At 39.8% G+C, this 25,311-nt stretch overlaps 1 protein-coding gene across 15 annotated transcripts in view; it reads right to left on the bottom strand.

The window, feature by feature from the left end:
• The window catches only part of LOC130927752 (ELKS/Rab6-interacting/CAST family member 1-like), a 192,223-nt gene that overhangs the window by 34,975 nt on the left and 131,937 nt on the right, over window positions 1–25,311 (bottom strand). For all 15 annotated transcript variants that reach the window (XR_009066509.1, XR_009066510.1, XR_009066511.1 and 12 more), the window contains one exon: window positions 3,095–3,242. Coding sequence is in view for 11 of the 15 variants with exons in the window: in XM_057853746.1 (XP_057709729.1) it covers window positions 3,095–3,242 (148 nt within the window). In the remaining 4 variants the exon portion in view is untranslated. The remainder of the gene's footprint in view (window positions 1–3,094; window positions 3,243–25,311) is intronic.

The following is a 25,311-nucleotide window of genomic DNA, read 5'->3' as shown; positions in this document are numbered from 1 at the left end:
ACCTCCATTTATGCTTGGCGGGGTGAGAAAATGCGTCATTGTGATTGGCGTGGTCTCCGTACAATAATAAATCTGATTATTTTTCCGCTTTGCTTAGCATGAGGAGAGGTCACAAAGGATACAAATTGAAGCTATAGAAATAAACACACCGCTTTTCAAGTGACCTCGGAAGACAGCAAATCATCTTTTCGACATTTTCCGCGCAAATAACGAGGATGATATAACAATATCGTGGCCGGCCTTGACCGCAAAGGTGCAGAAAAATGGCGAAGGCCGCGTACAAGCTGCAAATCTTAACCACATGTGTTTTTTGCGCCGTAAAATGCGCCTTCGTTTTACACCGACAACCACAACTTCACTTCTTTTGACACAAACTTTAAATATTCTCAGATCTTCCTATAGGTCCATGACTTAGAGCATATTTGACACATTGCCAGAGCGCTGCAACTTCTTTTTGCGCTTCGATGGTCCTGTTTCACCCGCTTGTCGTTCTGTTTTACAACTGTCCAGGCGCTTTATTTCGCATGTGACGGTTCCACACACATGTGGGTGGGAGAAGGAAGGAGGTAGAAGGCGGCCGCTAAAAATACGCCGCCCGACGCTCACACAAACATACACAGCCGGGAATACTGAGGAAGTCTCAGATGTGATCCATCATGGAAAGACCGAAAATTATGATACCACAGAGGGAAAGACAGGCAGCGGGGCGGACCGGGGGGAGCGAACACACCCACACACACACACATACAGACACACACATGGGTAGAAAGACTCCCTGTGTCATTAGTGCCTGACTCCAAGACCCCGACATGTTGTAAACGATTTGAAAAGGGACAGAGGATGAGGAAAGTGACGCTTGTCTTAATGGCTTTTTTCTGACACTATTGTAATGTCATGTACATGGAGAGATAAAAAAAAAAAACCAAACAAAATTTTCAAGTTAAGACACACTTCGACGGGAAAATATTGCCTCTTGTTAAGAAAGAAATTTCAGGATGATCTGCCACTGGCTATTGCCTAGCAAAAAATCACCATTAAATGTGATCTGTCAAAATCACACAGATGAAAAAACAGTGTCTGCTTTAACTAAAACCACTCAAACATTTGTAGGTTTTCATATTTTAATGAGGATAGCATGTAAACAATGACAGAAGGGGGAAAATAAGTATGTGAACTACAACATTTAAAATTATGTGCCCCCCCCTCGGCAGCAAAAACTTCTGCAGATCAGTCTGGCACATCAACCAAGACTAATCTTGGCCCATTCTCTACAAAACTGCTGTAATTCAGTCAGATTCCTGGCCATGAATCGCTGTCTTTAGGTAATGCCACAGCATCTCAATATGGTTCAAGTCTGGACTTTGACTTGGCCAAAGCGTGTATTTTGTTCTTCTGAAACCATTCTGAAGTTAATTTACTGATGTGTTTTGGATTATTGTCTTGTTGCAGCATCCATCCTCTTTTTAGCATCAACTGTCTGACAGACGGCCTCAGGTTTCCCGCAAAGCATCCTGATAAACTTTTGAATTCATGAAAATTGCAAGTTGTCCAGGCCCTGAGGTAGCAAAACAGCCCCAAATCATGATGCTCCCTCCACCATGCTTCATGGTGGGGATGAGGTGTTGATGTTGGTGAGCTGTCCCATTTTTCCTCCACACACGACGTTGTGCGTTACTCCCAAACAAAATATTTTGCCAAAACTTCAAGTTCCTTTTTGTGAACATAAACAAGCAACAATTTTTTTTTTTTTAGACAGCTGTGGCTTCCTCCGTGGAGTCCTCCAATGGACACCATTCTTGGGCAGTTTTACATATAGTTGATGTGTGACAGAGATATTGGACTGTGCCAGTGATTTCTGTAAGTCTTTAGCAGACACTCTAAGGTTCTTTTTTTTTTTTTTTTTTACCTCTCTGAGTATTCTGCGCTGACATCTCGGCGTCACCTTTGGTGGCCAGCCACTCCTTGGGAGAGAAGCAACAGTGCCAAACTCTCTCCATTTGTAGACAACTTTTCTGACTGTCGATTGATGAAAATCCAGACTTTTAGAGATGTTTTTGTATCCTTTCCCAGCTTTATACAAATCAACAATCCTTTATGGCAGGTCTTCAGACAGGTCTTTTGACTGAGCCATGATGCACATCAGACAATGCTTCTCATCAAGAAAATTCTTACTGGGTGTGTGTTTTATAGTGGGCAGGGCAGCTTTAAACCACTCATCAGTGATTGGGCACACAAATGTTTGTTAAATATTGGTTTCAATTGCTCTTTAAGTCTCCTTAGGCAGAGGCTTAACTTAATTATTTTCCCACTTTTGACAATGTTTGCCTGCTATCCACATTAAAATATAGAAATCTATAAATGTTTGTGTGGTTTTAGTTAAAACAGACACTGTTTTTTTTTTATCTGTGTGATTTTGACAAAGATTACATTTGATGGTGATTTTACCCAGAAATGTGAGAAATTCCAAAAGGTTCAGATACTTTTTCAAAACACTGTATGTACAACTCGGATTTTTGTTAATTGTGCAACAATCTCATTGTAAGATGTATTTTGTACGTGTTTTGATGCATTATAAAAGATTTATGTCTGAATTTTGGGGATCTTGGAACGGATTAGGGCATTTACATGCAAAATGCGTCTCTAATTACAGAATTTTCAAGTTACGGAAGTACTTCCAGAACCAAGTCAAGCTAAATGTCAAAATTCTCGGCGTACAGTGACTGATTGAATGAAGGATTTGTCAGTTCATTCCTCAAGAGTTTGGTTAATTCACAGGACCCCTGAGGAGCCTAATTCTGTCTGTGTGTGTTTGAGAAGCCACAAAGGCATTTTGTCATGTTTATTTGCCGGTTTTATTGCCAGTGTGTGTTTAACTTTGTAAACAGCCGGGTGACGAGCGGCCAGCGTGTGCGTATTCGCGGGCAGGCGCGCCGATAAATCAACACGGTGTAGAAACGTGATGTGAGATTTGTTAGTGTGGTGAGGGCTAAATTTACCCGTGGTGGTCGAAAGCTTGCACTCACTCACCCTCTCGCCATTGACGGCGATGGGCGAGACGTTTATCACCGTCAATGGGAGTGAGAAGAAATCCTACCTGCTGTTTGAGCTCATGAACTAGCCCGTCTTTCTCCCGCTTGAGGGCCGCCACCTCTTCCTGGGTTTTCTTCTTCTTGGATGAAGAGAGCTCCAGCAGGGCGATGTTGGCGTCCTTCTCGCTGATGGCGGCCAGCAGCGCCTCTTGTCTGCGCACACAAACATTCAGGTTAAGAACACCTCCAGGGGTCGCAGCCGTGGTGATTAATGGTGACGCGACAAGTCTGTTTAATAGAGTGAACTCAACCAGGAGTTGAGCCAAGCACTTTGACCAAGGTTTGTTCCTGAATTTCTAATGTGTTCTCACAGCCCAAATCATAAAATAAAATCTCCTGTTCCTAAGTATCATGACAAAATTCCCTTCAAAGTCTCATATTTACATTTCCTAAACTACCGTAATTTTCGGACTATAAGCCACTACTTTTTCCCTTCATTTTGAATACCGAGGCTTTAGTCCAGTGAGGCTTATTTGTTGATTTATTTGAGTTAATTGGTAACACTTTAACGGCGTCATAAGACTGCCATAAAACCGTCATAATTATAACATGACTTTATCATGGAAATTATTGAATGCTTATGACAGACCCCCCTCCGCTCCCGGCCGTTTTACTGGATTTTGACTGTTTTTGCAAGGCCCACAGAAAATTCTGTTTTATTGCTAGATAAGCATGGACCCACCAAAACAAAGATTAGACTCTCTTCTTTCACTAGAAAAAAAAAAAAGAGTTCATATCGTTTTTCATTCTTTAGAAATCAGCTTTAGAAAATAGCTTAGCTTGAGCAATTTACTAATTTCTGATGAAAAAACAGAGAAAATGAGGTTTTTGTAAAAAATTCAAACATAACTGACATTAACACAGCTATTTTTTGCTTTTGTGACATCCCAAACATCTGAATAATGTTTTCCTTCTACAAAATAACATAAACAACAAGACAAATAGAGCTTTTGATAGCAAAGTAACAATTTATTTAACAATAATTAAACTATTGAACTGAGAGATGACGCTGTTGTGGCCGCAGCTGTCTCGCCAGACGGGATAAAGTTTTCCCTCATCGCAGCTTGTCTCATCGAGATGGATTTTTTTTTATCTTTCATTTGTAGTGACCACTACCTCATAACAGAATTCACCTAGGGAACTTGTGTAGGGCATGTTGTGTTCCTGGGGGGTTGGGGTGGGGGGGGACTAATTTAGCCGTGCGCGTTTCCAGCTGAGTCACGAGACACTAGAGTCACGAGGGACACGAACGGCCGAACACGGTCAACGCGAACTCAACAACATCATCCGAAACACTGGTGATCCCGATCGTTCTGCTCGGTCGTCCAACGCCTGGCATCCCGGATGTCCTCCCGATTGGTCTGCTCGGTCGTCCGCCGCCTGGCATCCTCAACATCCTCCTGATCGTCGCACTTGGTCGTTCATCACCTGGCATCCCGGACGTCCTCCCGGTCGTCCTACTTGGACTTCCCACACCTGGCATCCTGGACGTTCTCCTGATCATCCATCCGTCTTCCACCAGTGCACCGGCCGTGCAACCCGACCGTTCGTTCCGCGGGTTACGCCTCCTCTTCTCCTTTTATAGTCCAATATGAGTCCTTACCAAATGTGCTACTGCCCTCCACTGGCCAGTTTTATTGCTGTAAAATGGATTTTGAGCATTGTGCTTTGGAGCAAAGTTGCATCAGAACCTGGAGATGTCTCTTGGGGGAAAAAAAACGTAAAAGACGTATAAATACGTTTTTGGGACACTGAAACAATAAAAAATAGAATGTATTTATACGTTTTTGGGAGCAAATGAGTTAAGTGTCATCCAGCAAATTATGTCACTAACTAATTTATGTCCAGCTTGTATCTTTTACATCCATTCAAAAGTGACATAATTTGAGGGATGAAACAAAATTATGTCTGTCATAAGCATTCATTAATGCTCATAGCAGTGTCATGTCATAATAACAAAAGTTTAGTTAAGTGTAAATAAATTGTTACTTTGCTATCAAAAGCTCTATTTGTTTTGTTGTTTATTATTTTGTAAAAGGAAAACCTTATTCAAATGTTTAGGATGTAACTAAAGCAAAAAATAGCTGTGTTAAAGTCAAAGTTATGTTTGAAATGTATGCTTTCACAAAAAGCTCAATTTCTGTTTTTTCATCAGAAATTGGAAAATTGCTCAAACTAAGCTATTTTCTAATGCTGATTTCTAAAGAATGGAAAAAGATATGAACTAACTTTTTTTCCTGCTGAAAGAAGAGAGTCCTATCTTTCCTTTGGTGGGTTCCACGTTTATATAGCAATAGAACAGAATTTTCTGTGGGCCTTGCAAAATCAGTCAAAATCCAGTAAAACTGCCGGGAGCAAAGGGGGTTGCACCGGTGAAAATGGCTGGGAGTGAATGTGTTAATGAAACAACTAGAACAGTAACTGAAGAAATAGTTCGCTTAGAACATGAATTTTGACTGTTATTTACGTCTGTAGCACTGCAATGCATGCTAGGAGGCATGTTGGATGACAACAGTGTTGACAGGTGGCAGTAGAGGTTCACTGTCTCTCCCAAGAGAACAGTGATAGGCAAATGAAACTTCTTGAAGCAATGAAGCTTCATTGTGGTTCATTTGGTCAAGTGTTACCGGTTAATATCTTTTGGTGTAAATATCCCATCATACAGTGAGGACAGCTGGGGCTTATAGTCCAGTGCGGCTTATCTTGGAACAAATGCCGTTTTCGTGTCAAATTTGGTGGGTGGCGGCTTATAGTCAGGTGCGCCTTATTGTACAAAAAATACGGTATTAACGGCCATTCAATTGGCTCAAAACATCCAGAACACGCATAGTCAACAAGTGAGGCAAACAAAGCTGATTACAGGCTCCGTTGGAGCGGTTTCCTTTTTTCTGTGAGTCCCGCAACATATAAATCATACAGATTTGCATGTATGAAGACAAAAACCGAAGAGCACCAACGTGCAATTATACGAATCCACCCCTAACTCCCCTTGGCCGCAAATTCGCGCGTCTATTTCTTCCAGTTTTTTGTTCGATTTGGACACGTACGTCGCTGTGGCGGCGATGGAATGCGGCGATGAGAGCGTTTAAATGAAGACAGATTACACGTTTCGCCTGGGTGAAGGCCCACGGATTCTTGGGTCGACCTTACCGACCACACTGTCAGTGTCCCATCATGCATCTGTGCTGCAGCGCTTATTAGCCAGACAGGAGCTGGATGCGCTACGGCCACGATTGATGGATCAATCCTCTTGGTGATTGGTTTGCTTTTCCGTTGATGAAAATGTATGGGAGCAACCAGCGCACTTTTTGGTCATCTTTTCACCTTGCCAAGAGGCATTCTTTCCGTCGTTTTGCGGTCGTGCGCCATGATGTCATCTCGGCGGCGACAAGGCAGATAGTAAGCAGACACGCACAAGCGCACCAGGCACCTGACCTCCGCCCCTGCGCGCACGGGCCCTTCTCTTTCCGAAAAACCACTTAAAGACCCTCACCGTATCGGGGACGGCTAATGGCGACCGTTAGATCCCGGAGGTTTGCGCGCATGCTGCCTTATCTCTTGCGATGCTGTCACACTACAGCGACAGTACGTGTGGGTACTAGTGTGTAATCAAGCGAGGGTTCAGTGTCTGCAGCGGTGATAGCGTGCGTCCCTGTGGGTTGCTTTACATTTCTGCCTGACATTGGCCAGTCTCGCTAAGACAAACACAAGGCTCTGTTAAAAATAATCCCCTCGCTCTCTGCAACTATATAACTCCATGCTATAAAGCAGCGCTCCATTGTTTTCTATGACATGTTTGCTCTGGCTGCACACTTGTAGGACGCCATAGTTTACACTTTAAAAAGCCCTGAAGGAGTTGTGTTACAAGCTCATTTTTGTAAAGAGAGGTTTATATCCAAATGGCCTTGTGGAGATATAAGCACCAATAGAACTGGGAAGATCTGTTTCATACATTGTAGAAAGCAGTGATTGCCAACCGCTGGGATAGGTCATTACATGTGCCATAGGGAATATGCTAGGGCTGCAGCTATCGAATATTTTAGTAATCGAGTAATCGACTTAAAATTCTATCGATTAATCGAGTAATCGGATTTAAAAAAAAATTCTTAGGAAAAGAGCAATTATAAATATACATGAGAAAACAAGACATTTCATCTAATATTGAACCATTTTCTGTCAATCAGTGTCTTTATTTTCGATGTACATTGTTGAAAACAACCAATAAAAACTTCTAGTTCTTATAAAAATATATGTATATTTCTTACCTAAAAATGTCATGACGCTTGATAACACACATCACTTAAAAGTTAGGTGTTTTTCCCACTTGGTTCAATTGAATTTCCATTTGTGTCAAGCTATTTTTAGGTTCTAGTTAGTTTTAGTTTTAAGTTAGTCTAAACTGTAAGTCCTGACAGGATTTTTAGTTTTTTCTGTTTTCAATATAAATATATGATACCTGCTATATTGGATCACATTAGGGACCAGTGCTACTTGGGTTTTTTTCCAGCAATGACTACTAACCTAAACTTGACAGTTAGCATTATTAAGTTTTTATTTTACACCCTCATCACTCTACAGCGCTATGTTTTCAAAGATTAAATAATACTGCTTTAAGATGCCGGCTGTTTACTAACGCCGCCGACTCTGTCATTTCGCATCTTGTTATAAATAAATGATATCTAAGAGACGCATCAACCGCTATATGCTACCACCGTAGCATCAGACGCTACCTGCTACCACCGTCATGCGGGCGTAGTTTTTAGCGGCTGTCGGCTGCAGTCAGGTATTTATTGCTTCGTCCTCTACGCACATGACGTCAGCGCGTTGTGTCGCATTAACAGTAGTCGGGCAAAACGTGATGCTTCGAGCTGGAAAAATTAAACAATTCCTCGAGGTGAATAAAATTACTCGGGTCAGTTTTTAAACTCGAGTTACTCGAGTTGCTCCAGTATTCGTTTCCGCTCTAGAATATGCAAAGTCAAAATAAATATGACTTACAACAATCATGTCTGATCATAGACTTCAGAAATCTATCTATGCTGCAAAATTTGTTGGTAATTTTCAGACTCCATAATGCCATGCACACGGTCAAACAGTCCAGTGCCAGAGACAGTAAAGCAACCCCAAAACATCAGGGAACTTCTACCATGTTTGACTGTGGGGACCATGCTCTTTTCTTTGAAGGCCTCGGTGTTTTCCCTCTATATTTAACTCTATGTTAATGCCTTTTCCCAAAAAGCTCTACTTTTGTCTGATCTGACCAGTGAACACTCTTCCAAAATGTTTTTGGCTTTCTCAGGTAGGTTTTGGCAAAATCCAACCTGGCTTTTTTATGTCTCTGGGTCAGAAGTGGGGTCTTCCTGGGTATCCGACCATAGAGTCCCTTTACATTCAGACGCCGACGGGTAGTACGGGTTGACACTGTTGTACCCTAGGACTGCAGGACACCTTGAACTTCTTTAGATGTTAGTCAAGGTTCTTTATCCACCATCCGCACAATCTTTCGTTGAAATCTCTCGTCAATTTTTCTTTTCCGTCCACATCTAGGGAGGTTAGCCACAGTGCCATGGGCTTTATACTTATTGATGACCAGTGTTGTCAGTAAAGCGTTATTGTAATCTGATTACTTTTTTCAGTAACGAGTAATCTAACGCGTTCATTTTTCTACACCAGTAATCTGATTAAAGTTAGTTTCCTTAGTGTCTCTGCGTTACTATTTTTTCATTGCCTCATAACATATGTAGAATGAAGAATATTGTAGTCATGTACAAAGAGCATTTTGAATAGAAAATGCTAAAATAAAAGGTTCCCGGTACGTGTTTCCATGACAACCTCTTAGCTATTTCGTGGATTTGTCTCTCGTCACGTGTTGTGGGACTGAGGCGGGTGGACATTCGCGCCGAGTATTGAGACGTTGCGAGGGAATGTTGATCTGTGGATATCCATGAATGAAGGTGAGTATTTTTCCTTCATTCTGGAGGGTATCAGCAAAAGGTTGGACCCCCTACATGCGCGGCCGTTTCGTAGCTTTGCCGTAGCAACGACGGTCAGTCATCGCTCCAAGTTGGCAAGCTTTGTTTACATCATATGCGTGTTGCACATTCATGCCGTGAGGTGATGTGTTCGTTTAGCATCTGTGGGATGTGTTTTGTGGCCAAATTGACCGCGTGTGTGTTGAAAGGAGTACTTCCGGGTTGTTAATGTGCACGGCTGCACGCGCATCCGCGCCCGCCACCACCTTTGTGTTTATTGCACTGAACAATCCACTTGTGTGTTGTTGATTATTGTGCTGTCAGTTTGCATTGTTTTACATTGGCACTGATATGCTGTTAACCATAACCCGAAATTCAGAAGTGTTGACATTAGGCTTAATCTTAGAGTTAGCGGGGTTTAATTGGTCGTTGGAGTTGATTTCAACAAATTCCAAGCAGTTTGTCAGATATTTTTTAGTTTCAGGGCTCCAGAGTGGCTAAGCTAGCGCGGAATTCTTCGATATTCCCCTTTAAATTCAATAATCGGAAAGTCAATTACATGTGATGACATTTTTCTGTTGTCATTCTTATGTTGAGGCGGCAAAGGGAGAAAAATGGGTAAAAAGTAACTGATAAATTACTTTTAAAGTAACTTAGTTACTTTGATAATGAAGTAATCAGTAAAGTAACTTGATTACTTTTTTGAGGCGTAATCAGTAATTAAATTACTTTTTCAAGTAATCTGTGACAACAGTGTTGATGACACTGCGCACGGTACACACATGAACATTCAGGTCTTTGGAGATGGACTTGTAGCCTTGAGATTGCCAATGCTTCCTCACAATTTTGCTTCTCAAGTCCTCAGACATTTCTTTGGTCTTCTTTCTTTTCTCTATGATCAATGTGGTACACACAAGGACACAGGACAGAGGTTCAGTCAACTTTAATCCATTTTAACTGGCTGGAAGTGTAATGTAGTTATTGCCACAACCTGTTATGTGCCACAGATAAGTAACAAGTGCTGTTAATTACACAAATTAGAGAAGCATCACATGATTTTTCAAAGGGTGCCAATACTTTTGTCAGGCCCATTTTTGGAGTTTTGTGTAAAATGATCATGATTTGATTTTTTTTCCCCATGCTCTTTTGTGTTTTTTCATTGCAAGCAAAATAAATAAAGATACTACTACCAAAGCATTTGTAATTTCAATCATTTTCTGGGAAAAATTGAGCATTATCTGACAGAATTGGAGGGGTGCCAATACTTTTGGCCATCACTGTAAATAATCAATAGCTGCAGCCAGGGGCGCCGTATAGGGGTAAAAAGTGATATGATTTCTAAGGGGGCTTGCCCTGATGGTGCCCACAAACAAAATTAAAACATTAGGTAATCGTTTGCAAATTTAAATATTAATTACTATAATTTTAATAGGAACAAAAGGAAGGGTTATTTTTCTTGTTTTGTTTTTAGCAAAAAGTAAACACCCAGAGAGCATAAGTATTGCCAGCCACCACCCCCCCAACCCCCGTATTTTCATGAAATGGTTTGGTCCGCCCTTCCTTTGATCAGACTGGGACCAGCGGTGCGCATTTACACCAGTCAATGACTCGAGTGCGTGGTACTGCAGAAATATTTTCAAAACAAAAATCGGGTTATCAATAGAGGAAAGAAAAGAAAGCAAAACAGGAGAGGGGTAGAAAAGGCCACCAGGATGTGACAAAGTACTTCACAAAGGAAGGTTGGTGGCTTGTGTCTGTGTCGTGCTGAAAATTAACCTGTTATCTTAGCCCACTCCAGTCCCATCTGGAACATCGCGATGTCTATTACAAAGCTCCGAAGCGAGATCCCGGCTCACTCCGTAAGAAATACGGGATTTTCCCGGCCTCAATGTGCAACGTTCACCTATTCAAAAACATGAATTCCAAGTAATGATGACCTTTCTTGGTGTCCTACTGCTGTTGAAAGTTGGTGTGGAAATGTTCTTTTTTAAAATCGGCTTCGGCTTGAATCCAGTTTGTCAAGAATTTATTGAATTTACAGTGGGGCAAATAAGTATTTAGTCAACCACTAATTGTGCAAGTTCTCCCACTTGAAAATATTAGAGAGGCCTGTAATTGTCAACATGGTTAAACCTCAACCATGAGAGACAGAATGTGGAAAAAATACCCAGAAAATCACAGTTTGATTTTTAAATAATTTATTTGCAAATCATGGTGGAAAATAAGTATTTGGTCAATACCAAAAGTTCATCTCAATACTTTGTTATGTACCCTTTGTTGCCAATAACGGAGACCAAATGTTTTCTGTAACTCTTCAAAAGCTTTTCACACACCGTTGCTGGTATTTTGGCCCATTCCTCCATGCAGATCTTCTCTGGAGCAGTGATGTTTTGGGGCTGTCGTTGGGCAACACGGACTTTAAACTCCCTCCGCAAATTTTCTATGGGGTTGAGACCGGGAGACTGGCTAGGCCACTCCAGGACCTTGAAATGTTTCTTACGAAGCCCCTCCTTTGTTGCCCGAGCTGTGTGTTTGGGATCATTGTTATGCTGAAAGACCCAGTCACGTCTCATCTTCAATGCCCTTGCTGATGGAAGGAGATTTTTCACGCAAAATCTCTCGATACATGGCCCCATTCATTCTTTCCTTTACACAGATCAGTCGTCCTGGTCCCTTTGCAGAAAAACAGCCCCAAACCATGATGTTTCCACCCCCATGCTTCACAGTGGGTATGGTGCAATTCAGTATTCTTTTTCCTCCAAACAAGAGAACCTGTGTTTCTACCAAAAAGTTATATTTTGGTTTCATCTGACCATAACACATTCTCCCAGTCCGGTTCTTGATCATCCAAATGCTCTCTAGTGAACCGCAGACGGGCCTGGACGTGTACTTTCTTCAGCAGGGGGACACGTCTGGCAGTGCAGGATTTGAGTCCCTGGCGGCGCATTGTGTTACTGTCAGTTGCCTTTGTTACTGTGGTCCCAGCTCTCTGTAGGTCATTCACTAGGTCCCCCCGTGTTGTTTTGGGATTTTTGCTCCCCGTTCTTGTTATCATTTTGACGCCACGGGGTGAGGAGGGAGTTGAAAGTCCGTGTTGCCCAATGACAGCCCCAAAACATCACTGTTCTAGAGGAGATCTGCATGGAGGAATGGGCCAAAATACCAGCAACAGTGTGTGAAAAGCTTGTGAAGAGTTACAGAAAATGTTTGGCCTCCGTTATTGCCAACAAAGGGTACATAACAAAGTACGGAGATGAACTTTTGGTATAGACCAAATACTTATTTTCCACCAAATAAATTCTTTAAAAATCAAACAATGTGATTTTCTGGGTTTTTTCCACATTCTGTCTCTCATGGTTGAGGTTTACCCATGTTGACAATTACAGGCCTCTCTAATATTTTCAAGTGGGAGAACTTGCACAATTAGTGGTTGACTAAATACTTATTTGCCCCACTGTAGTTTGTCATCAACTGAATTTAGTTTGTTAACAGGGGACCTCGCTTCGGAGCTGTAGCCGATAGTGGAGAGTTTCCAGATGGGGATAAGCCTATTCCATAATAAAATACTGTAATTGTTTGCTAGCTAGTGTTTGCTCCACTTTTGGCTTACATTTAATCAGTACAGCAGGCAAACCCTTAGCAATCTCTTCATACTAAAACAGTTGCAATCTGTATACTGTTATGTACACTGTAGTATAGTTAAGTTAAAACAAAACATTTATTCTAAGTCATTCATTATGGTATTTGCTTTGAGAATATTTCTAATAAAAATATATTTAGATTGTAAAAGATGGCCTTCAGTACATTACTTATAAATGATATCAGTCTATTCTATTTATTCATTATTTCTCTATACGCTGTATGTTTCGATAAATATATTTTCATCTTAAATTAATGCAGAAAATGCATAAATTAGTGTGTAAAGATTCATCAGAATGCAGGAAATTACGTAGTTGATACTCTAAATCAGACATGTCCAAAGTCCGGCCCGGGGGCCAAATGCGGCCCGTGGTCAAATTTCATCCGGCCCCCAGCCTCTGTCATAAAATCAATAACATCTGGCCCGCACACAGACTTAATTGGTCAGCAGTACTGCAACCAGCATATGAAGTATCTTACACACAAAATGCTGCTCCTCATTTACCCACTAAAAGGCAGCAGCACTTTAACCCTTTATTGCCAAATGTATCACATTTGATACACCTAAAATTTCATGATTTTTAGACAAATTTAGAATTTTGACATTTCTTTTTGAGAAAAAAATAATGGATGCAAGTCAACACATGCATCTGCAGGTTCCATGAGAAAAAACATGATTTAGCATGGGTTATAGATATTAGAGCGCTTATTACACATATTCATTTTGACTTTTCTTTTCACAAATTTAAGATAAAAGTTTCATTATGACCTTATTTTTCAAATTTTGGGATCCTCTGATAATTGCTTCATGTTGCAGGTATTTAAGGGCTAAGCAACATTACTCCGTGTGACCGTCTACTTCCAATTTTCTAAAATGGGCGACAATCAACAAAAAAAAGTTGACTGTGACGGCCGACGCTTCAAGGATAGGTGGAAATTGGACTATTTCTTCACTAAAATACGCAACAACTGTGTCTTGCCTTCTTTGCAAAGAGACAGTCGCTGTTTTTAAAGATTTCAATGTAAGGCGTTATTGCCAAACAAAACACGCTGACGTGTACGACAAGATTACAGGGAAGATACGCGGCAAGAAATTGAAGCAACTTGAAGCTAGTTTAATTTCGCAGCAGTAGTATTTTGCAAGAGCCCGAGAGTCGAAAGAGAACGCCGCAAAGGCTAGTTGCGAGATTGTTAGGTCTAAACTTAATACTTGAACTAAGAAAACAACAAAAGACCTAGGAAGGGACGGAGGAAGAATCAGACTTGAGACGAAGATAAAGTTTTTACGCTGACGGCCGTCAGGAGAAAGGTTGATGCGGAGCGAGTGGCTCACAACAAGCTTATCTGCCCTCCCCCTGAGGAGCGCAGCCTTTTATTGCACACACGTGACTTTCGTTTAGCTGCTAAGGTATTCTTTACTGAGAACAGAAACCAGAATGAAACATTATGGTAACGTTTACTGAAAACAGAAACCTTACTCTTTTCATTGTGTAAACACTAAAGCACAGGCGAATAAACTGTTACATGAGAAAACATAATCATAACACCTAGTTTTAAACACACATAATTGCTTTAATTATTGTAAATACTGTTATTGTGAATACTGTTAATACTGTTATTGTGCAAAAGCATTAAAGCACATCTCACAGAGATTGTTGAAATTACTCATTAAAAAATAATAAAGCAAATATGACACACTGAATGGCTTGCTAAATTTTGCTTAAATATATTGTTCTACGTAAAGGACGTCAGCCAAGGTCGGCCCCCCACATTTTTACCACGTCAAATCCGGCCCCCTTTGCAAAAAGTTTGGACACCCCTGCTCTAAATGTATGTGTGAGTCCCGGCACTGGTGGTAGGGCCCGAAGTGATATCTTTTAATGGGGCCCAAAATCCCTGGCAGCGCCCCTGGCTGCACCTCTTGAGAGGTGTGTGTTTTTCATACCGCAACTAATAAAATGCAACTTTAAAACTCCAGTACGAGCACGGCGCTGTCATCGAGCGAAAAAGATGCAACAGAAAAATGAAGCGAGGGTAATGAGATCCATACACACAACTTGATGTGCACCGGCTCAATGAATTGATTCATTCACTGACATTGACGGCGATACACGTCCAATCCGTTTGAACTGGGAGGAGGCTGCCGACACAACGATAGTACTGTCAGATGTGTGAAAAATGGCCTTTTATGGAATTATGTATAAAAAAAAAAAAAAAAGTGTTTTCAATTGAGTTGCGCAGGTTCCAGGTCAGGACGGCGGAAAAGCGTTTCTCAGTGATTTATCTTCCTCTCATTTTTCATACAAAACCTGGCATTTCAAAAGGGGTGTGTAGACTTTATATACCCAATGCACTTCAAGCAAATGGAGTGCACAACACAGGCACATGACACATCTGAGCGTGTCTCATGAAACATTTGTCCGTTTGGCCACATGTGCGCCTTCAAAGCAGTCAATAAAGCGAGGCGGGGTCGAGGGGGGTGTTCAGGGAAAAAAAAAAACCATTTACTGCTTCTCTCGCTTTCTTTTTGAACCTCTTAATGCCGTTATCGGGAAAACTGATCAACTTCTACTGCAGCTGTGCGTTAAAAAATCCTTTAAATTCCCACTGGAGGTCGGTTTTAAAAGACAGCCAAAGGGATCGTTTTACATATAAAGAACGTGGGACGTCTGGAATCATCGTTACGGATGCTCCGCAGGCATAAGCGGAGTTTAAGGGGGGCCCCCTAATGGCCGGCAAGTGTCATTGGATGTAATTGACTTTCCTTATACATATACAGTGGTACCTCTACATACGAATTTAATTCGTTCCAGGACCTTGTTTGTAAGTCGAAATGGTCGTATGTCGAGCAGGATTTTCCCATAGGAATACATTATAATTCCATTAATTCGTTCCAAAGCCTAAAAACATACACTAAATTCTTAATAAATACTGCTGGCACTGTTACAAATGGCAATTAAACATAGAAAAACAAATAAGTTATAAATAAATAAGTCAGAATAATATAATAATAAGAAGAATAATTAATAATTATTCCTGTAAATAATGTAACGAATTGGATTCTAATATGGCGGACACTTTTTACTGTCCCTGAACGCACCGCGAAGCTGACGTCACGGTGAGATAGGTCGGTGCGGTAGAGATAATACTTTCGTTTTCTTGAGAGCAGTCAACTGCTTAAGACAATGGGCGTTTTGTGTTGGATAAGTTCTTAAATAAATGATAAAAACGTGACGAAGCTGGCGATTTCCTTGGCAATGTTACCACAATAATAATTGTCACCTTAACTTATAAATAGTGGCGAACGGTGGTCGGAAGAGGACCATGGAGCTGTATTGTTGAGCCAGTTCAGGGACGCGCACACCAAGCTCATATTTTTCTATAACTTGCATCTTCATTTCAAAGGTAAGCATCACTTTTTTCCTTGTTTCTCCAACTGTATCAACTTTTTTTGAAAACTGTGTTGATTTCTCACACAAGAAAATCCACCGTGCGTTCGTTTGCAGTGCTGTCATGTCGTCGTATTTCGAGCAACTCGTCGGATGTAGAAACAAATGGCGGCTCAAATTTTACGTCGGATGTCGAAAAGATCGTGTGTCGAAGTGATCGTATGTAGAGGTACCACTGTATATATATATATATATATATATATATATATATATATATATATATATATATATATATATATATATATATATATATATATACATATATTAGGGGTGTCAAACGATTCCAATTTTTAATCGAGTTAATTACAGCTTAAAAATTAATTAATCGAAATTAATCGCAATTAATCGCAATTCAAACCATCTATAAAATATGCCATATTTTTCTGTAAATTATTGTTGGAATGGAAAGATATGACAAGATGGATATATCCATTCAACATACGGCACATAAGTACTGCATTTCTTTATTATAACAATAAATCAACAAGATGCATTAACATTATTAACATTCTGTTAAAGCGATCCATGGATAGAAAGACTTGTAGTTCTTAAAAGATAAATGTTAGTACAAGTTATAGAAATTTTATATTAAAACCCCTCTTCATGTTTTCGTTTTAATAAAATATGTAAAATTTTCAATCAAAAAATAAACTAGTAGCCCGCCATTGTTGATGTCAATAATTACTTACACAATGCTCATGGGTGCTGAAGCCTATAAAATCAGTCGCACCCAAGCGCCAGCAGAGGGCGACAAAATTCCGAAAAACACAAGTACACATTTCATTGTGCTGTCATTTTAATCTGTTTGAGCGGGGCATTTGTGCGTTAATTGCGTCAAATATTTTGACGGGATTAATTTAAAAAATTACTTACTCCCCGTTAATGCGATAATTTTGACAGCCCTAATATATATATATATATATATATATATATACACATATATATATACACACATATATATATATATATATATAAAAGTTGTAAAGCATTAAAGGAAACAATAAAAAGTAGTAAATGAACAAAAAAAAGATATCTTTATAATGGGTCAAAAAATTTTTTTCGAACACATCATGTGACTAGAACCTTAGATGGTCATTTTATTTGCATATTATTTAAAAAAAGAAAAAAATTCGGGGAAATAATTTTATTTTTCAAATGATTTTTACCTTTGTTTTAAAAAATATATATATTTTTTTGATTGAAGCAACTTTCTATGGGATTTAATGACTAAGACACCAATGTCCTACCCATAACATCGCCCCTACACAAAAAGGATTGCTAAAATCAAAGAAAACTTTTTAAATTAAAAATTAAATGTGTTCAAATGAAAATATTTGAGTCTCTAATATTTTTTCGCATTCAAAACCTTTTTTTCTATGATTGAATTTTTTTTTTTTTTTTTTTTTGATTGTTTGAAAAGATTTTTCGTTTGAAAATATATATTTTATGTTTGAAGCAACTTATTGTTGGATTGAAAAATAAAGACACAAATATCCTAACCAAAATGTGGCCCAAACACAAAACAACATTACTTCAATCAAAAAAGACTTCAATCACCCCAAAATTCAAAGAAAAATAGCTTTTAAATACATTTTTTTGAGTTTCAAATTTATTTTTTGCATTCTAAAACATTTTTTTGATCGAATAATGAAGACTCAAATCTACTTCCATATGGTTCCGCCCAGGGAATACAATTTTTGACTGGGGTAACTACATTGGCACGACACCGGCGGGCGTACCATATTCAATGGATGACGATCTAGGCGAAAATTATCGCTGTCCTAAGCGCCCTGATTTAAAATTCCCCTTAAGAATGATGGGAAACAAACAAACAAACAAACAAAAAAAACCCAAAAAACCGCTCATTTTCAACGTATTATTGTAAATATTCTTGTAAGTTAATTTTACTGCTGACACTGCGTTTTGGGGTCATCAACATGTTCTGCCACCCCTGGCCCAAAAGTCAAACTCCGCCTATGTCCGCAGGCTAATATTTATCCTGCAAATGGGTTTAATTGTGCTTATTAAATGCTCAAGATGTGTTGGAGAAACACCCACGGTGATAGATGTCCAATGATTGGACGTCTATTGCCTGCAATCTCACCGACGATTGAATCCAACATCTTTTTTTTTTTTTTTTTTTTTTACTATACTGGACACAAGCATTAGAGACAATCGGAAAATGTGAGCAAGTGGAATTAAAAGTGTTGTATGTAAGAAGGAAAAGCTCCCTCAAAGAGCTGCTGTACATCACAGAGGCTTAAAGAAAAGACGGCGAGGACGCTCTATATGCACAACACTGACAGGGAAGGGAATAAACTGCCTGGAGGATTTGGAAGGAAAACAAATCAAAGAGACATGAAGGGGGAGCGAGACGGCGAGCCGGGGAAGCGGCGCGGCAGGGAAGCGCGGGCGCGAGACAACTCCGGCGCATCGGGGAGAGAGAGCGAGACAAGAGACGAGGGCAGGTGGGACCGCCGTATGACAGAATGAGGATCAGATCTTGACACATTTCCCCCCATTTTCATCTCATTTTTCCCCTCCCCTCCGCCTTTGTTCACCATGCTGTCTCCTTCTCGCCCTGGCGAGCGCTTTGGAACGCGCGCGAATGCAGATGCACACTGTGACTAATAGGAAAGGTGTAAAATGCATTAAGCCAGGCTGCAGGAGTTTGCACGTTTGATGGGACCACACGTGTGCAAATGCACTTGAAGGATAATTGGAAGACAAAAGTATCTTCAGAAAACATGCCGAAATCCATCACAGCCATTGATGGCGATAGACGTGAGCGGCAAGGCAGTTGATTTCCGTGTGATCGCATTGTTCCCAATTCTTTAAAACACTCCCAACACTCTAGAATATATCATACCACCATTGTCATCATTTAATAAAGGAAATAAAGTCGCCTAAACATAAAACTGCCCTATATCAACTAGGGCTGCAGCTATCGAATATTTTAGTAATCGAGTAATCGACTGAAAATTCTATCGATTAATCGAGTAATCGGATAAAACAAATATATTTTTAGGTGAAGAGCAATTATACATATACATGAGAAAACAAGACATTTCATGTAATCTTGAACCATTTACAGTCAATCAATGTCTTTATTTTCGATGTATATTGTTGAAAACAGCCAACAATTGCATCTCAGATGTAACTAGAATAAAAAAAAAAGACTAATTCACTGCTTTCACTCAAAAAACTTTTAGATCTTATTAATATATATATATATATCTTACCTAAAAATGCCATTACGCTTGATAACACACATCACTTAAAAGTTAGGATTTTTTCCCACGTGTTTCAATTGAATTTCTCTTTGTGTCAAGCCATTTTTAAGTTCTAGTTAAGTTTTAAGTTAGTCTAAACTGTAAGTCCTGATAGGATTTTGAGTTTTTGCTGTGTTCAAAATAAATGTATGATACAGGCTGTATTGGAGCACATTAGGGACCAGTGCTACTTGGTGTTTTATCCAGCAATGACTACTGAGCTAAAATTGATAGTTAGCATGATTAAGTTTTTATTTTACACCCTCATCACTCCACAATGCTATGTTATGTTAAAGCCTGTATGTAAGACACGTTAGCCACGCATCGACAGTGGTCTTAATGAATTGAAACCTAGCCCTCCGCAGGGCTAACGTTCCGTGAGCTAGTAGCGACAGTAACGTTAATCTTATTTATTAGCGCTTAGCGCTCTTTATTAGCGCTTAGCGCTGTACTGCTTTAAGATGGCGGCTGTTTACAAACGCTGCCCAGACGCGGCCGAGTCTGTCATTGTGCATCTAGTTCAACATACATGTGATCTCTATGAGACGCACCAGACGCTGCCTGTTACCAATGTAGCATTGTGCGGGCTAGTATTTAGCAACGTCGGCGTCGTTTGTGGGGGCTGTCGGCTGCGGTAAGTTTTTTGTTTTTTTCTTCCTCTTCCTCTCCGCACGTGACAGCGCGCTGTCCCGCATTAAAAGTAGTCCTAGCAAAACGTGATGCTTAGAGCTGTCAAAATAAACGATTACTCGAGGTGAATAAAATTACTCGGATCAGTTTTTAAACTCGAGTTACTCGAGTTGCTCGAGTACTCGTTTCAGCTCTAATATCAACACTGTCACGTCAGTACAATATTATGCAATTCCCCTGAGAAATGGGTGTTTTAGTAGATGGTAGGCTACAGTTCTCATTTTTGTGGCACTGTAAATCCACAAATCTGAATACGTACTGGCCCAGGTTGATGAATATTAGAAGTGGACCTCTCCGACTACTCCCATACTCAAAACTATGCGTGTTTAATGTACAAATATTTCGCAAAATTGAATTAAAAGTCCTACATGTGGACTGTGATCTGGTTGCAGGTTATAGTTCTCATTTTTGTGGTACTGTAAATCCAATATTTTGAATACGTTCCGGCCAAATTTTGTGAATATAAGTAGTGGACCTCTCCGACTACTTACACACTCAAAACACATTTTTACTTTTGCAAAATGTAGAAAATTTGAATTAAAAATCCTACAAGCATACTTTAAAGGGTATGTAGCGGCAAAGGGGGTGTGAGACATCAATAGAACCGTTATGTGCCAAGATAACAAATATTGATAAAGTTAACAAAAAAATCAATCACATTAATGAGCAATTATCGAAAATAGATCGAAAATGACGAACATTTCCGAAAGTGTTCCGGAAACAGCCGAATGGGGCGGAGACGTCACGACAAGTGATTGACAGTCGAGGCGGAGCCAGGTGCCATTGTTTTTTAGCGACGAGAGAGTAGCGTTGGGGTTTGTTTGACCAAAACATCACAAAAATGGTTCAAAACTGCTGTGCTATACAAATAGTTATTTATCGGAATGTAGTATCCATGAGTTCCTGAACGCGAAAAAAAAAAGCTGGACTACACAGACAATGGGTAAAGTTCGTCCGTGCAAAGAGGGCTAATTTTCTAGACACAGCCTCCGGCACGCTTTTCTGTGGTGCGCATTTTCCACCTGAAAGCTTCTCGAACTATAGACAAGAGAAATCGGGTTTTGCTAAAAGATTGCTGCTCAAAGGAGATGCGGTGCCGACCATACAGGCGCAGCCACCTAAATGTCCCGAGATATCAAGAAAGAGGACGATGACTGGTAAAGGAGGCTAAAGCTAAGCAAAGGAGGGGAGCAGCCAAGCTCGAAATGGCCAGAGTGAGTACTCTTTTATAATAAAAAAATGTCACGCATTGGATACAGGACTGGACACATGTATAAATTATTGTTCGTAAAATATATAGAACAAATCCTCTGATCCCATTCATATTTGTGTCTGTTGGCAGAGCGAAAAGCTATGATAGCACAATAAATGATAATTATTCTATGCATTCCTTTATTTTGCAGTCACGGTGTATCAGCTTCACAAAAAGAAATGCAAAACAAATCATTGGTGTTTCCCACACGATCTGCTGCCGATGTTTCATCAGTGTCATTGCTCCCCTCAATGACCGTTTCATTACGCTGCATTGGCGTTCGTTTGGGCTCAAATTGGTAACCTAAAACACCCCGTCACCATTAGATGAACATTCGTTACGTCCTTCTACGTCGGATTCGTCGCTGAAACTAGAAACGAAATTGTCTGCCATCATCGCCGCCATTCAGTATTAAAGCACTGAGCCTTTTTCTTGTTGAAGAAACAACCCTCACTGTCAATTCTGAATTCTCTTTTATTGACAACGAGGGGTGTTTCTTCATGAGGGAACCTGGAATATGTGCAGGACGAACACAATGCATCAGCATAAACAGCTCAAAACACCCCTAATTCTCCCCTCACTAAAAGGAATTATATTGATGCAGACAGGCGCTGCCCCCCTAGTGGCCGGTGGCACTCTCTTCACTTGTCGTGACGTCACGCACACAATCTCGGGCGCCGGTCGTTTTAGCTTGACAATCGAGCCAAATTTCTTTCATTTTCTTGTGTGTAATTACACGAAGTGGCATGATATGAATACAAAAGGCATGCGTTTATGGATAAATGATGGAATATTAACATTTTCCCAGGGCACTACATACCCTTTAAACAGGTTAGAGTTCTCATTTTCGTGGAACTGTAAATCCACAGTTCTGAATAAGTTCTGGCCAAACTCAGTGAATATAAGTAGTGGACCTCTCAGACTACTCCCATACTCATAACTATGCCATTTTAATGTACAAATATTTCACAAAATTGAAATAAAAGTCCTACATGTGGACTGTGATCTGGTTACAGGTTTCAGTTCTCACTTTTGTGGTACTGTAAATCCACAATTTCCACTAAATTCTGGCCAAGGTTGATGAATATTAGAAGTGGACCTCTCCGATTACTCCCGTACTCAAAACTATGCATTTTTACTGTACCAATATTGACAACATTTTAATTAAAAGTCCTACATGTGGACTGTGATCTGGTTACGGGTTACAGTTCTCATTTTTGTGGTACTGAAAATCCAGAGTTCTGAATAAATTCCGGTCAAACTTAGTGAATATAAGTAGTGGACCTCTCTGACTACTCCCATACTCAAAACTATGCATTTTTACTGTACCAATATTGAGAACATTTTAATTAAAAGTCCTCCATGTGGACTTTGATCTGGTTGCAGGTTATAGTTCTCATTTTTGTGGTACTGTAAATGCACAATTTTCAATAAGTTCTGGCCAAGGTTGATGAATATTAGAAGTGGACCTCTCAGAATACTCCCATACTCAAACCTATGCCTTTTTAATGTACAAATATAATGCAAAACTGAATTAAAAGTCCTACATGTGGACTTTGATCTGATTACAGGTTACAGTTCTCATTTATGTGGGACTGTAAATGCACAATTTCCAATAAATTCTGGCCAAGGTTGATGAATATTAGAAGTGGATCTCTCAGACTACAGTCCCTGAGAGAAGTCTTGTCGGTTATCCATTTTGTAGAAACAATTGCTAATAACCTGACTTTAAATTATCCAATTGGTTTCAGAAATGGCTCATATGAAAGCTAAGATGCTCCCAAATGATGTTGAATGTTTGTTTCACTGAAAAAAGATTTATCATTTAATGAAGACATAAAGGTCAAATTTTGGCAAGACAAAAGTTAAGTCGCCTACAGAAAGTAATATGAAAATTGAACAAAAAATGCACTTCAAATCCAAAAATATGTTACATAACATAAGCGAATTAAGTAGTGGTGCTGTGAGATCCAAATTTAATATTTTGTTTGACTTCCATGGGCTTGAAGGACTGCATCCATGCGGTTCGGCAAGGATTCATACAATTTATTGATGAAGTCATCAGGAACGTCAAAGAAAGCAGTCTTGCACGCCTCCCAGAGTTCATCATCATTCTTGGGTTTCGTCTTCCATGCTTCCTCTTTCATCCTGTTCATGTCTGGTGACTGGGCTGGCCAGTCCTGGAGGATCTTGATCTTCTTTGCCTTGAGGAACTTTGAGGTAGAGATTGAAGTATGCGATGGAGCACCATCCTGCTGCAGAATTTGTCCCTTTTTATGGATAGGAATGTAAGAGGCAGCTAAGATTTGTTGATTTTTCAGACTATTTATGTTGCTTTCCACCCTGCAGATCTCTTGCACACCCCCATACTGGATGTAACCCCAGACCATGATTTTGGTAATGATGTAACCACCAAACTGTTTTCTGAGTGAATCTTGGATCCATGCGGCTCCAGTAGGTCTCCTGCAATATTTGCGGCGACTATGGTGTAATTCAATGGAAGATTCATCTGAAAAATCCACCTTTTGCCACTTTTCCAGCGTCCATCCTTTTGACAGGCTGTGGGCCTAGGCAAATGCCACACAGTTTTTTAATTGTCTGCACCCTGAGAGATAAATAGTCTGAAATATCAACAAATTTTAGCTGCCTCTTACATTCCTAACCATAAAAAGGGACAAATTCTGCAGCAGGATGGTCCTCCATCGCATACTTCAATCTCTACCTTAAAGTTCCTCAAGGCAAAGAAGATCAAGATCCTCCAGGACTGGCCAGCCCAGTCACCAGACATGAACAGGATGAAAGAGGAAGCATGGAAGACGAAACCCAAGAATGTTGATGAACTCTGGGAGGCATGCAAGACTGTTTTCTTTGATATTCCTGATGACTTCATCAATAAATTGTATGAAACCTTCCCGAAGCCCATGGAAGTCAGACAAAATATTAAATTTGGATTTCACAGCACCACTACTTAATTTGCTTATGTTATGTAACATTTTTGTATTTGAAGTACATTTTTTGTTTACTTTTCACACTACTTTCGGCAGGCGACAAAACTTTTGTCTTGCCAAAATTTGAACTTTATGTCTTCATTAAATGATAACTCTTTTTTTCAGTGAAACAAATATATTTTTGTACATTCAACATCATTTGGGAGGGTCTTAGCTTTCATATGAGCCATTTCTGAAACCAATTGAGTAACTTAAAGTCAGGTTATTAGCAATTGTTTCTACAAAATGGATAAGCGACAAGACTTTTGTCTGGGACTGGATTCCCATACTCAAAACCATGCCTTTTCGATGGACAAATATATAGCAAAATTGAATTAAAAGTCCTACATGTGGACTTTTACCTGGTTGCAGGTTACAGTTCTCATTTTTGTGGTACTGTAAATCCACAATTTTCAATAAGTAGTTGATGAATATTAGTGATGCATGATAAAACATTTTTCAACCGATACCGATAACCGATAATTTCCTCCTCATTCCAACCGATAACCGATAATGTCAAGCCGATAATTCTATTAAAAGATTTATGTAAAATTTTAAAGTATACACAAAAGAAAATATTACTATGCAAAAATATAATTTGTTGCTCTTTTTTTCAACATAAAATATGAACAAGTCGTCAATTCAAACATCTAAATCAGGGGTGTCCAAACGTTTTGCAAAGTGGGCCAGATTTGGTGTGGTAAAAATGTGGCGGGCCAACCTCAACTGATGTCCTGTACGTAGAACAATATAAGTTTTAGCAAGCCATTCTGTGTGTCACATTTGCTTTATTATTATTTTTTAATTAATAATTTCAACAATCCAGCAACTAGCCTTTGTAGCTTTCTCTTTCAATTCTCGGGCTCTTGCGAAATACTGCTGCTGTGAAATTAAACCAGCCTCAAGTTGCTTCAATACATACCAGCCAGACCCCTCTCCCGACTTTCGGCCGTGTAGGAAA

The sequence above is a fragment of the Corythoichthys intestinalis genome, chromosome 13 (genome assembly GCF_030265065.1).
Source record: "Corythoichthys intestinalis isolate RoL2023-P3 chromosome 13, ASM3026506v1, whole genome shotgun sequence".
Classification (NCBI taxonomy): Eukaryota; Metazoa; Chordata; class Actinopteri; order Syngnathiformes; family Syngnathidae; genus Corythoichthys; species Corythoichthys intestinalis.
The sequence above is the reverse complement of the archived record's forward strand: the minus strand, read 5'-3'. Positions and strand labels throughout refer to the sequence as shown.